The sequence below is a fragment of the Echiichthys vipera genome (assembly GCF_963691815.1).
Source record: "Echiichthys vipera genome assembly, chromosome: 13".
NCBI lineage: Eukaryota > Metazoa > Chordata > Actinopteri > Perciformes > Trachinidae > Echiichthys > Echiichthys vipera.
This window is the reverse complement of record NC_139838.1, coordinates 24,524,662-24,539,015: the sequence shown is the minus strand read 5'-3', so window position 1 is coordinate 24,539,015 and position 14,354 is coordinate 24,524,662. Positions and strand designations below refer to the sequence as shown.

Genomic DNA, 14,354 nt, shown 5'->3' with positions numbered 1-14,354 from the left:
GGGAGCAGAAGCAGCCGGGGATGCGAGCAGCCACAGACGGAGGGAGAGAGAGGTACTCAGAAAACCGCATTTTGTTGCTTAATAACCGACTATTGAAAGACATTATGTGGGATTAGATTAACGTGTCGCGTGGTTACTAAGTGTTTTGGAGATGCAGATAAAGTGTCACTGAGCATAGGAGAAGGCGGCATGACATATATTTTCATGGGAATTCATTTAAGAATCGCTTCAGCCGTACTTTCAAATGCATGTGGTGCACCCAGGAGAAAGATGTAGATTCTGCTTGTGCGAACACTCCAGGCACAGATAGAAAGTGGCTTGCAGCGAGAGAGCTTGTAAAAACAAATTCAAGTCATTTCAGGTACTTTAAACATCTTATTTCCTCTCTTTCTTTGCACGTTTTGCTGACAGAGACGGACGCATGGGCTTGACTGAACGGGAACGGGAAACCCAGCCCCGTGCGCAAATGGCTGATCTCGAACTGTTTTACTTTGATCAACCCGATCCGAGAGACACCTCCCCGGCTTTACAAAAGCAAAGTGACGGCGAGATCGGCGGCGGGAAGTCACTTCATCCCGGCGGGGGAGAGGGTTCAGCACCATGGACAGAGACCCGGACAGCTGCGCGGCTGGAGCAGGAAACAGAAACATCGTTCACCTGCAAACACCAAGGTGATGAAGACGATGATGTCCAGCTGATAGGGACGAGCCCACAAACCTGCAGACTGAGTCAGAGCTCCTCAAGTGAACTGTACGAGGAGGAGGACATCCAGGAACTTTACTTGCTGTCCGACGACGACCTCTCCTCTGACGGCTCGGGGAAGTCTGTGGATTACGGCTTCATCATCGCCGTGACATGCCTGGTGACTGGCATCTCTTTGGTCGCCCTGTCCTACACGGTCCCCAGGGACGTCCGGGTGGAGCCGGACAGCGTGTCCGCCCGGGAGATGGAGCGGCTGGAGAGGGAGAAAGCCAGGGTGGGTGCCCATCTGGACCGGTGCGTCATAGCGGGGCTGTGCCTGCTCACCCTCGGGGGCGTGCTGCTCTCCACCTTGCTCATGATCTCCATGTGGAAAGGGGAGATGATGAGGAGGAAAGCCTTCGCATATTCCAAACACGCAGCAAAGTTGTACGGCTCCATCAATTTGAGAGCAGGCTCCAGCCCGACTCGGGAATCCTGCTCACATTTGTCAGCGGCTGATGAGGATTTAGAAGTGCTCAGCTGAATTTGTGGACAAGCCAAGCAGGAAAGACTCAGAGAAGTGCTTAGAAAATCCCACTAGTGCTGTCCTATAATCACAGATGTAGTGGGGCTTCAATTCCTGTTTTATTTCAAACAGCTGAGGCAATGGTTTTGGTTCTTAAGGACATTTTTTTAAAGGATTTATTCACATTTTCTCAAGTCTGTCTTAATACAATACTCACACGCTCTTATGTACAGTGGCAGAGTTTCAGTTTGCTGTAAATGTCCTTCTGTCTTTACTGACCTGGGACGGATCAACTCATATTCCAAGGTGCAAGAGATTGGGGACAAAATCCACTTCTTTATGAGTAAAAATGCATTTTAAAGATGAAGTTAATACGAGGGTTTACAGTAGTCCAGGTTAAAAACAAGGCTGTAAGAAAACAACACAAGAGGCTTTGTTGGTGATGTTGGCATGTGTGGTATCTCATGAACACGGATGCACAACAATACGTATCATATCTTAAGACATATGAAATTCTATTGAACGCCGTGAAATAGCAACCTGTACTTGACCCTGGCGGTTAAGATTAAGCCGAAAATAACTTGGTTAAGATGAGAGAAAGTCTTGCTTTGACCTCCTGGGCGGTGAAAGTCCTGTGTTTTTGGACCCTCCCTGAACAGATTTTGGCGCTCTTATATCACCTGATTTCCTCCTTTACTCCAAATGTAATTTTTTAAATAAATATGTGGATTAGACACAAATTGCAGTACATTCATTTTCATAGTTATATGTATGTGAGCAGTGAACGAGGATAACATACTGTTAAAGCTTACAGCTTATTCAGGTTCTAGCGAGGCGACGATGTGTGATCCAGGAAGACTAAGTGTGACGGCGTGTCAGATGCCGAACCCCCGCAAAGAGGTTTATACACATGGGCTGCAGCCACCCACACAAACAGGGACTGTGATCATAACATAAATAATATGACATGTTGTGATGTAGGATTCATATGTGTGGAGGATGAGGAGCAGATGCGTCATATTTATATTGTATCGTGTCTCTGTGATGACTGTCGGAGGGTGACCTACACATGTTTTTATGTTGCTTGGAGCATTTGATGCAAGACAAAGATGCATTCTCACTTACTGGAAATGCTGTAGTTTGGCTGATTACACCACTCTGTTTGTAAATTGTCCATAAGCAACAGAGTTTCTCGCTGTTCATTCAATTCGATGATTTTGGCATTGGTCAGAACAGAAATGAACAAATCTTGCTGCTCCCTGGTCAGACATTTTTCGTTGTCGTCTTTGTGTAAATCACCCTTCTTCTTTCCCGTCAGAGGTTTGTTTTCTTCTGGTATCGATGAGAAACATCATGGACGCGCCCACTCGCTCTCCATGAATACGCTGGAGAATGAGTAGCTGTATTCACACATGGGCCCACTCGGAAATGAAATTGACGACTTTTATAGGGAGCTGGTAGGGTGCATAGCGTTTGCGTTCTCACATACAGCTCCACCGGGTAACGTCTCACTGTTTTCAGGTTTGCGGTGCATGTGTGAACAGGGCTTTGAAAACAAAAAAGAGAGAATTTTGTAGTGAAAAGGCTGCAGTTTATGGAGATATCAGCTTGATTTGACAAACTCAGATTACAAAAGCCTCCTATGAACTTCTGATGAACTTTGAAATGCATTAATATCATAGAAGCTTGGGGTTTCTCCTGTCACTAAAACTGGAATAGACGTCTTCACAGCCAGAACAATTACAGCAAACAACTCTTTTTAGTCCATGTTTTATTAAGATGTGAACCTATACGCTCAACGTAAACCACACATAATGGTGAGCTGTACAAAATGACAAGTTTTAAAGGTGAAAGACGAACCAATCTTTCCTGAAATACATATTTTGTTTACACTGGTGGATGGTGGTTTGCCTTATGATGATCTCTGACCCACCTTTTTGTTTACCGTTGCATCGCTGCTTCTAATGATGCAGCGATCTCAGTGGATATGTGTTTACTTACCAGACTTTAATGTTTGAGGGCCTGTGTTTGAGCACACTGCGAGGGAAATCAAACCTGAACCGGGAGCGTTGGTGTCTTTGCTACTGCCTTCATTTCCCGCCTCGTCAGAAACAGCACTTCCCCGAAATGCAACTAACGAAGCTGTGCAGATTTATGAACAACGATTGCATGAATCCGTGTTTAACTCCAAAGATGTTTAATACAATTGTGACATGCTGAAGAGAGGCTCGTGTTTGCTTGTCGAAACACAAATAGTAATACCACAGGAGGTGTAATTAGATTTTGTGGTTGAGTACCGACGCCGGGGAAGCTCGGTTTACGCCAAATACACTCGGGGGTTTTGACTGCAGATGTTCAAAAGTATACAGCGAGAGAGAGAGAGAGAGAGAGAGAGAGAGAGAGAGAGAGAGAGAGAGAGAGAGAGAGAGAGAGAGAGAGAGAGAGAGAGAGAGAGAGAGAGAGAGAGAGAGAGAGAGAGAGAGAGAGAGAGAGAGAGAGAGAGAGAGAGAGAGAGAGAGAGAGAGAGAGAGAGAGAGAGAGAGAGAGAAACAAACCTCTGGGGGAGGGCTCTCCTGGTAATTGGTGTTAAACCTAATTGCTCGTGGGAGGCCTGTGAATCAGTGGGGAGGGGGAGGGGGGTCCCAGAGCATTTGAATAACTGCCTCAATCAAGCTCGCTTCACAAAAACCAAGCAGCTGCAACATTGGGGAGAAATGTTACATTGCATTCAAGGGGTAGGAAGTAATGGACTGCTCGCTCTGACACAAGGGGCTGTGAATGAACAATCCCCTGCCTACGGTGTGCAGAGAGCTGTGCTGTGCAGCCGCTGTAATTGGAAGTGCTTACAGCCAGCAGATCACATTATCCTCCACACGACCTTCCTTCACTCTCGCCTCGTTAATGTAATCAAATAGGTGGAGTCAGCTGACCTCTTAATGAAATATTAAGTTGATTTCTAATGCCGCTCTCTCCTTGTTGGAACAACAGTCACAAGTGTCTGGGGTTCTCCTCTGCATCAAAGGAAAGGAAAAGTTATGTTCTCTCCAGTCTGACTCATCCGCTTCAGTTGGTGATTACTTACATTTATGAAATTGACTTTTTGGACAGTCACCAGAGAGAACGGCCGCAAGCTCTTTGCATTAAGTGGACAGAACCGGAGAGTCAGCCTTCTCACTCAAAACCATAGACATAGAATTGTAAAGAGAGGACATGGAGCTGTTTGCTGTGGTCATTTGACTAGTACAAAACAACAACATGACCATAGTTGTCATGGTGACATAACACGTCGGACTGACGCAGCTCGGGAGTCCTATTTCTGAACTAGCAGCCGAAAAGGCGGATGGCTGGATAGTTAGCTAGCTTGCTTACTCCGCCTCAACACACCGGTCACAGAAAACGAGACAAACAAAGTCGTCACTCATCCGATGATAGCGATGTGTTTTCCTACGCTGTGGGGAGTGTGTGAGAAATGACTCAGGGCATGTTCCACTATTACCTAGCCTTATTTTACAGAGCGATTAGGGCCTGTGTCCACAGCGTTTATTTATTTTGGTCTGAGTGCCAGCATCTCTTTTTAATTGTTCCCAGTGACAAGAGGATGAGGGAAGGCGCTGGACCCAGTGTCTTTTCTTCGAGCGCTTCCAGTTGAAAATCACTGACCTTTTCAGGAAAGTGCTGGTGTGTTCAGGGGCGCTGCTGTTCGGGGAAACTATCACAACAAAGACAGACAGGCACTGAGTATTGTTGAAGAGTGTTTTATCACATACACGTTTGTTGTTAGCTGTGTAGCCACCTAGCTAACATTAACACTGTTGTCCCAGTAACAAAACCCACTGGTAGCGCTTCAAGCCTTTCTGACAGAAAAAGACGCCATGTGGACACACACCCTTAGTCGAGAAAATGATGGACAGATTACTCGATAATGAAAATAATCGTTACCTGCAGCCCTAGTTGTAATGTAGAATCAGCCTGGTCCCTACAAAGACGATGTGTTGTGTTTTATCGCTTGAGTTTGAACAAAACATTGTCATTAAAGGTTTGTTTGATTCCTTATGAAAAGTCATGCACCACAATTAAGACTTCTGGTCTATTTAACGTGTCCAGAAGTGGACTGGGATAATTAAGTTTAGGCAACGCACCAAAACTTCCGTCATGGTTAAGTTTTGGCAACAAAAGGTGACAATTTAAGATTAGGAAGAAGGTCTTGTTTTGGCTTTGTGCTTCCAGGACATGGACACAGGTCCCCCGGGTGAAAGTCCTTTGTTTCCCAAAACCTCCTCCACACTTGTAATTTGCCGCTCTTATGCTACGTCACTGGACTTCCTTCTTTGCTCAGGATGTAATTTCTACAGTAATAAACACGTGGATCACATACAAATAACAGTGCTTTATTTGTTATACGTACCAACAGTGAATGAGAACAGCCTGTGGAGTTTTCTTCATGAATTCAAGGTAAGTACGTAAAATACCAATTATAATTTGGAGGTGAGATATTTCTTTAAAGAAGTCAAACTAACATTGGCTTTGTGAGCTGCCTCATTTTCAGCTATGCATCAGTTACACCTGGCAGTCAGTAGGTTTACGAGTTTAGTCCTTATTAAAGTATAATTACAGCGTATAAATCATCCCATGGTCTTTTTTGACACGTACACACATCAAATAAGCTATCGAGGCAGTTTTTTGTGTGTGTGTATGAACTATTAACGGAGAAATCCGGAGAGTCGCTAACAGCCAGACGTGGCTAACACTGATTAGCTCTGGGCAGTACGGTGAAGGCATTCAAACGTCTTTTTTAACCACTAATTCTGCTCAAAATAACAGCAAACCTCTGCAGCAGAATGAGAAGAGCCCCTACACAGAAAACAAAGCACCAATGGGCTCCTTCCTTTGGGATTGACTTTGGTAATCCACTTGAAAGGACTTTACTATGAGAGGAGCTGGTACAGGGGCCAGTAGGTAAGTCTTTAAAACACTCTTTTAATAAACTCTGGGTTCACTAACTACGCTGTTGGTGCTTTGTTTTCTGTGTAGGGACTCTTCTCATGCTGCTGCAGAGGTTTGGGGTTATTTTGAGCAGCATTAATGGTTAAAAAAGACGTTTGAATGACTTCAGCGTACTGCCCCGAGCTAATCAGTGTTAGCCACGTCCGGCCGGCAGCGGCTGTTAGCGACTCACCGGGATATCTCCATTATAATTAATACATAAAAGAAACAGTCTCAATTGTTTTCTTGATGTGTGTCGAAAAAGACCATTGGAGGATTTTACGCTGAAATTTCACTTTAAGGAAGAACTGGATTTAAGGTGGGACTTATTTTAATTAGTTATGTTTCAATCAGTGTCTAATCAAGTGAAGAGTTGGTGTGGGATGAAAATCTAACTTTGATCAAACCTGTGTGGTCTGATCAAAGTTTGATTTTCCCACAATCCAACAGCTGTTATCAGACTCAGACTCAGATTCAGATGCCTTTGTTGTTTCATTCAAAGCACAGTCACAGACCTCTCTCGTGTTAAATCACCAGTCTGGGTCGAGCTTTGGCAAATAATAGTGTGTTCATGTAATAAGGCCTCAGTGCTGTTAGCTAATGGAGAAGAAAAGCTGAGGTGAGGATGAGAAGAGTTACAGCGACGTGTTCCTTCTACAGGCACATTATCAGAGATGTAAAGGGGGCTGGGACGCTGCAGCAGCTTTAATTGGTGTCTGTGTTTGTTTTGCCAGGGGACTCTCCCAGACACAAAATCAAACCTGTAATAAAAAACCACACACACACACACACACAGACACACACGCACACACAGAGAGAAAAATCCAAACCACACAGGCTCGAAAATGTGCGTCTCTTGCAAAAACACTCCTCGGTAGACACACTCTCCGACACTCTCTCAGCTGACACTCATGCACACTCATCGCCGGCGGCCCCCGTCTCTCCCCGGCTCTCTTCCATGAATGGAGTTAGTCAGAGTAATCATTCACGGCAGCTGGCAGCAGGAAATGGAATTGGATTGCTGAAGGGGTCACTCGGGGTCAAGAGCTTGGGTGTGGTTGTGGACACCAGGGACCAGGAGGAAGAAAAAGCCTTTGCGGCGGTGCTTAACGTCAGCGTCTGGCAGCCACTTATTATCATCTGTCATAACCGCTCATCACACTGAACTGCACTGCACCGAAAGTCTTTCTCACACAACCATGCACACTTTGTCCTGCTGGCTTGATAACTTAGGAGTAAGATCACACATGCCTCCAGGTCTGAGCGGCCTCTCTTGAACTATTGCCTTAAGTTAATGACTACGTCAATAATGATTCTCGTTACTCTGATTGTTGCATAGCAACGGCAGGCAGTCACGGCGCCGAGGAAAGAAGGAACTGAGCAGAGCTTCGGTTGAGATGAGCAAAGAAAAAAGCAGGAGGGGAAGTGAAGGGACAAGTTGGAAATAAAATCACCGTCCACGTCATTTATCAGATTTATTCATTCAGCTCAGAGGTTTCAAAACCAAAATCCTGCACAGACTGACATCCTGCCTTTCAAGCTGTCTTTCAGGAGGTTTTCAGAGCTGAAAGCCGTCGAGGCGGATACACCTGTAGGCTGCATCTTAACTTGGCACTGTGAAGGAAAAGTACTACCTGGAGCTGTTCACTGATCAGTTTAAAAGCTGGATTGTATCTGTAGAACTCGCTACGACCCCTGAAAGGAATACTTCCGCCTCATAACGATCAATTACTCTCCCCGTGTTACCTTGAATTCCTAAAGAACATTATGTGCGCTCGCATGCCTCCATGATGAACAAGGAATTAAAGCAATAGGAGGCTGCGTCACTTTGATTCGTTCTGTTTTTGGATCCTTCGTTCACCGGGGAGGCATGTGAGAAAAACACATCTTATTTTCAAGGATTCAAAGTTAATGGGAGAGGAGGCGGATTGAGATACAGATGCTCATTTGAGGGGGAAGTGCTATAAATTCAACTGTTAAATTAAAGATATAATCCGTAAGAGTTAAAACAATGGTGATTGATCATATGACCCACTGATGAAAGCACTTGTTGCCTCTTTGCTGAGTTTTACAATCTGTGTGTCTGTGGAGACATTTCCTCTCTAAATGTAAATACGGCGGCCATGTTAGTGACGCTGCGGACGGCGGTCGTTCTGCTGGTGGAGCTCGTCCCTGCTGGTTATGGTGTGTTCACTTGTAATTGGAAATCAGGAACTTCCAACTTCTGAGTCAGGCTTGTAGTAAGGGATGAAGTGGAATAGGAACATGTGTGTGTGTGTGTGTGTGTGTGTGTGTGTGTGTGTGTGTGTGTGTGTGTGTGTGTGGATTTAAGACGGTAACGTATAGGGGACAGACGGGAAGTAGAGAGGTGAATGTGTTTCAGTAAAGTTTATAAAAGAGCAAAGTCAACACACATACAGAGGTAACCATGAACGTGACAAGATGGAGGGCTCACCTGAAATACACTACAGCTTTGGATCTATTTTTGACTCATTGTATTGAGTCATTTTTAAAGAATAAATGTCCAATTGAATCCTTTCCAGATCCTTAAATTCTTGAATATTTCCTGCGTTCCTTCCTCCTCTATGACAGTAAACTGAATAAAGTACATTTGAGGAACGTCATCCCGGGCTTCGGGAAACACTGATCCACATTTTTCACCATTTTCTGACATTTTATAAACCAAATCAATGTATTTAGAATATAACCGACACATTAATCGACTCAATATACGAGTGAGAGGAGACGTGAACCGTTCTGGTGCAGGAATCTTTCTCCAAACTCACATTTATTATCTGCTATCTTCCTTCTCATTGTCTGTGGTGAATAAGTGAACCACCTGCTGTAGGTTGAGCTGCGCCCACATACTCATGTGCCTTTTTTTGTGCCATCGTTGTCCGGGAAGAAATGCAGAAGGGACACCATAACCATAGAAACGGGGTCAGCCTGTTGCTACGGAGAAATGTCTTCAGTGTGCCACGGTGGCTCAGTGTAAGGGAGTTAAAGATGCTCCTCTTTTGATTTGTCACTCTCAGGACATCTGTGGCAGTGTGTGGGAACTGACACATCCCTCTATTATACGTGGTATAAAGAAGCCTTTTTTTTTTGATCTACACGCCTCATTTGAGAAGACGTGTCAGGTGCTGTCGCCGTTTGTCTCCTGTCAGGCATCTTCAGAAATGTAAGAAGAGACGGGAAAATACTTCCTCTGCACTCTCTTTAGATCAAACATGAAGCTGGAATCTGGATTGCTGAATAGCTGGCTTATACGGTGCTGTTTCACTGCAGCACAGCACTTTCTGCTATAGATTTTTTTTTGCATACAGACATACTTGACCAGGGTCAGGACTCTTGAGAGGAGAAAACTGCACCGAGAGCCATTTTCCTTCTTTATGCTTCATTTTTTGTGCTCTGACATACTTTCTGCATGCATTTGTTTGGCTGCGTGTCGGTCTCCTCTCTAAGAGTCGGGGACATAGTCGGGGTGTATAGAAAAGAATTAGAGCCTGATCTTTTTCTTTGTTTGCATTGAAAACAACCCAATAAACCATTAAAAACAAAAGAAATGAAGCCACAAACAGCCCCCAAAAGACTCAATTGAGCTTCACCTCGCAGTAATCTTTTGTTACATTTGTCTGCAAAATGACCAGAGTTTTCTGTATTCGATGACATAAAGCTAAACAATCCTTAAACTTCACAGAGCATCGACAAGTTGGGATGAAGACGAATTGGTAAATCTATATCTACTGTTTCTATCCAGGAGCCTATGACCCAGCCATTGGGCGCTACCGCCTCTTCATAGGAAATTAAAAGAACGACCGGCGCAAAAAGCGTTTTTACAGCGTATCATGTGTAGGGGCCTTTAGTGACACGTTTTCCATCACCCAGCACGCAACTGACTCACTCTTTAACTCTGTCTGTCTGTCTGTCTACCTGTCCGTCTGTCTGTTCATCTGTCTGTCTGTCCACATGTCTGTCTGTTCACCTGTCCGTCTGTTCACCTGTCCGTCTGTTCACATGTATGTCTGTTCACATGTCTGTCTGTCTACCTGTCCGTCTGTCTGTTCACCTGTCTGTCTGTTCACCTGTATGTCTGTTCACATGTCTGTCTGCCTCTCTTTCTGCCTGCTCACCTGTCTGCCTGTCTGTCTGTTTCATGGTTATCATAATTTTACCTCTGCATGTTTTTAAAAAGGGTTGAATCTAATAATAAACCTCTGACGTAATAACTGATTTAATGCACCACCCGTGCAGCGCTGAAGTGACACGAATCAAACACACCCTGGATAAAGGTGACCCACAGGTGCTGCAGGTTATGCTAAATGCTAAATGCTAAATGCTAACATGGTGGAACCTTCACTGGTTATGTTCTGCACTGAGAATGAAGGAGCAGAGGGAGGACTTCCAGGGGCTCAAACCCTCACAACGACTTCCAGGTGAGTGCAACCTGTGCACTTTAATTTGCTTACAAGAACAAAGTCAGTCACATTACAACATATTTGGATAAGAGTTTGGCATGTGCGCAGGGATACTACTTAAGTTGAGTGACTGAGGACGCTGAAACTTCAAAAACCCAGGTGCCTTCAAAGAGAAATGGAGATCTTCGACATTACAACTTGAACCCACAATTGACCCCAAACCAGAGCCAATATATACATTTATTTATCCAGATAAAAACATTTTTAAAGATATAATATGAATATTGGTTGGAATATCATTAGAATTAATTGGATTTCACACTTTTAGAGATTCAGAAAAAAAGGCGGTCACCTACTCTGATCTCAAGGGGCTCTTACTGGCTTTTTCTGCAGCTTTCAGCCGCACCTTCAGGTCTTCCTCTGCAAAGTTTTGTCAGTTGTCACGGAGACTGCTCGGTCGTTAGGATGTGTTTTCATTAATTCTTTTTTTATTTCATTTTCCATGACAACTGAGCAGAAGTCTCCTCGCCGAAGAGGAACTACTGTTGCCATGGTCAAGAGTGAACTTTTACATCCATTAAGTGACACAGTCATCCCTGCATTATTTATCCGCTGTATGAAAAATGCAAACTGCGACTAATTTGCGAGGTGGTGGCTCGTTCTAATATTTTAAGTGCATGCATGAGAAGAATCATAAAGATGCTCAGAGGTATTAATGCCCATAGATCCTCGGGGGGGGGTTCTGCTCATGGATATGCGCAGGAATGTGCAATGAAAAGTCAATAATGGTTTAAATTCTGTTTAAAATAAGTGATTAAACTGTAGAAGAAGTGGGATGTTAATGTTTAAACCAGGGCCCGGTGTTACAGTTGGAGCTGGACCAACATCGGTCTGTCAAATATACGTGAGCATTTACAAAGATATCACAGAGGAAATGATGTGGCCTCTCTGTAATCCCACTCAAAGGATAATTCAACACTTTGGGGGGAAGAGGTGGAAGTGAAGGGAGGGGGGTAAATGATTCCCGCAGCAGGACAGTTTTGCTCACCTTGTCTCTGATTTATAATGCAATTTATCCTCCTGCGTGTCAGGTTTTGTATCTGTACAGATCGTACCTGAGCGGGAAGAACATAAGAGGTTTCTGCAGAATACTAATTCCATCTAAGTTGTTCTTTGACGCCGGGATTTGACATCGCTCTCCTGCACGCCGCCTGACTCCGAAGGTTCCCTCAGAAGTGGGTAGAGACAAAAGCCTCGGATAGCTTTACTCGGGGTGAATCAATTGAGTGCAATCTTTCACTATCAAACGCTGAAGAGTGTTTTTTTTTGGTAACATCGATTGTGTCTTTTTGTGCTGCTCCGACAGAATCAATATTTTATATTTCTGAGTGAGACTCCAGCGTCTGAGCAGTGGCTTTTCTCCACATCTGATGTACAAACACCTGGAAACGTACTTTCTCTCTCCAGTGATCTGATGAGTGGTCTGCTTTTAGTGCACTGCCAGGAAGCTACAAGTGTATCCCAAATTAAAAACGAGAATAAATAAACTACCGAAATATATTTGTAATCGCTGATTCAGGTCCAAGCCTGTGAGAGGTCATTTATTACAGAAATGTGCCCTTTTTCACTGAACGCTGAAGAATTGTACATTACATTTATTAGGCAGATGTATTTACTGGTTACATTAGAAATTAAGATTTCTCACACTAAACCTATGAAGAGGGCGGCATGGTGGTATGGTGGTTAGCACTGTTGCCTCACATGGAGAGGCTTCCTTGTTCGAATCCCAGCTGGGGCCCTTCCGTGTGGAGTTTGCATGTACTCCCCGTGTCTGCAAGGGTTTTTTCCGGGTTCTCCGATGGACAGAGAGAGACAAAGACAGACGGAGACAGACACACTTCCAGTAACTATAATAACATCTATAGTAATGTGAATATGACTTATATGTTATGACTTATTAATACAGCAGAATAGTAGAAACAAGCACAGCTAAGATTATAGATCATAATAGCAGCAGGAAGCGTCATGCAGGACCACGGCAGCAGGCACCACCACGATCAGCAGAGACCTGAGAGAAGACAAAGCACAAACAACTCCGGGGAAGAAGCTGAATTAGTAACATGCATTGATGAGACATCAGACCAAAATAAATTGAACTTTAGCAATGTCATGTCAAGGTTTGGGGGATGTTCTCTGCAGCAGGCCTCCTGTGCAGCTACATGGCAGGGTAAATGCAAGTGTTTAAGTGAACCTCCTTCAGCAACGCGCAACACCTTCACTGCAATTGTCTCTCAATCAGCTGCAATTTTCATGCAAGACAATGCCCCCCGTCACACTGCAAAACGAGTTACGCAGCTCCTACGCTAAGAATATTGAACAACAACAATGAAATGGGCCCAGATCTAAACCCCATAGAGAATTTCTGGAAAATCCTTCTCTCTAATTTTAATCTCCGGTGTATATGTTATATGTTATATCTTTGGTGATCTCCACCATACTCAGCTGTTTATTAAGCTAAAACAAAGAGCCTATAAATGTCTGCACAAGGTAATGATGTACACATTGTGGCTACACGCAGGCAGGGATGGCAGTCTCCTGTAATGAAGACGTGTGCAAATCCAGAAACAACGATCCTTTGTTCTCGTTCCGCGTGTTCAACCCGACCCGCTCTGTTCTCCAGGGTGAATTCTGCCGCCTGTCACTCAAACCTCAACAAACTGAGGTGATTCACATCTGTATGGTGAACAAACACAAGGCGAGGGATGCAAAAATACCCATGCTCACAAACACAACGCTTTGTTTCTCCTCCTTTACGCTGAAAAATAACGAGCCTGCACACCGAGCGGGGGGGAACTTCACAGACCCTCATTCACTCGAAGGTTGCTGCTTTTAAATCTCTTGTAATGCAGATGACTACATCCCGCTCCTCTCTTCACTCTGAAGTGCATCCTCCAGCAGCATAATTACAAACTATATGTTCTTATGGATTCATGTCTCCTCTGCACGGGTTTCTGTCGTGCTAATCAGGATAATTAGCTATTAGCTAATTAGACATTATTCCAGATCAGCGAGCTATTTTTGGATTTTTGGGAATTACAACTCTTACTGAAGGGTTCATTTTAGGCTGTTTTGTTGTTACTCTCCCCGCGACCCGACCCCGGATAAGCGGTTGAAGATGAGATGAGAGGAGATGTTGTTACTCTGTCTGTAAACGGTGACACGTGAGCCATGTGAGTCGGAAAAACATCTTTCCATGAAATTGAAGGTTACACTCGGAAAAGGACACACGCTCATTAATAATCCAAGAGTCTGTGTGGTGTTTGTGTGGTTTAGATGTTTTAAAGGACAACTTTAAAACAGGGCCTAACTAACTTTTAAAAGTGGTTACCATTGTTAGTCACCTTATATTTGATTAACTAAGATCCTATGTATTTAGACAATCTCATCTGATCTCATCTTCAGCCGCTTATACGGGGTTGGGTCGCGGGGGCAGCAGCATTAGCAAGGGGACCCCAAACTTCCCTTTCCCGGGCCACATTAACCAGCTCTAACTGGAGGATCCCGAGGCGTTCCCAGGCCAGTGTGGAGATATAATCTCTCCACCTGGTCCTGGGTCTTCCCCGAGGCCTCCTCCCAGCTGGACGTGCCTGGAACACCTCCCTAGGGAGGCGCCCAGGGTTCATCCTTACTAGATGATCCTGAACCACCTCAACTGGCTCCTTTCAACGCAAAGGAGCAGCGGCTCT

At 44.4% G+C, this 14,354-nt stretch overlaps 1 protein-coding gene across 1 annotated transcript; it reads left to right on the top strand.

The window, feature by feature from the left end:
- Window positions 1-421: 421 nt before the first annotated feature.
- Window positions 422-1,225, top strand: LOC310956115 (transmembrane protein 74; the record flags this gene model as incomplete). Its single annotated transcript, XM_083926247.1, has 1 exon — window positions 422-1,225. The coding sequence occupies one exon, from the start codon at window positions 422-424 to the stop codon at window positions 1,223-1,225; it is 804 nt and encodes a 267-aa protein (XP_083782373.1).
- Window positions 1,226-14,354: the final 13,129 nt, after the last annotated feature.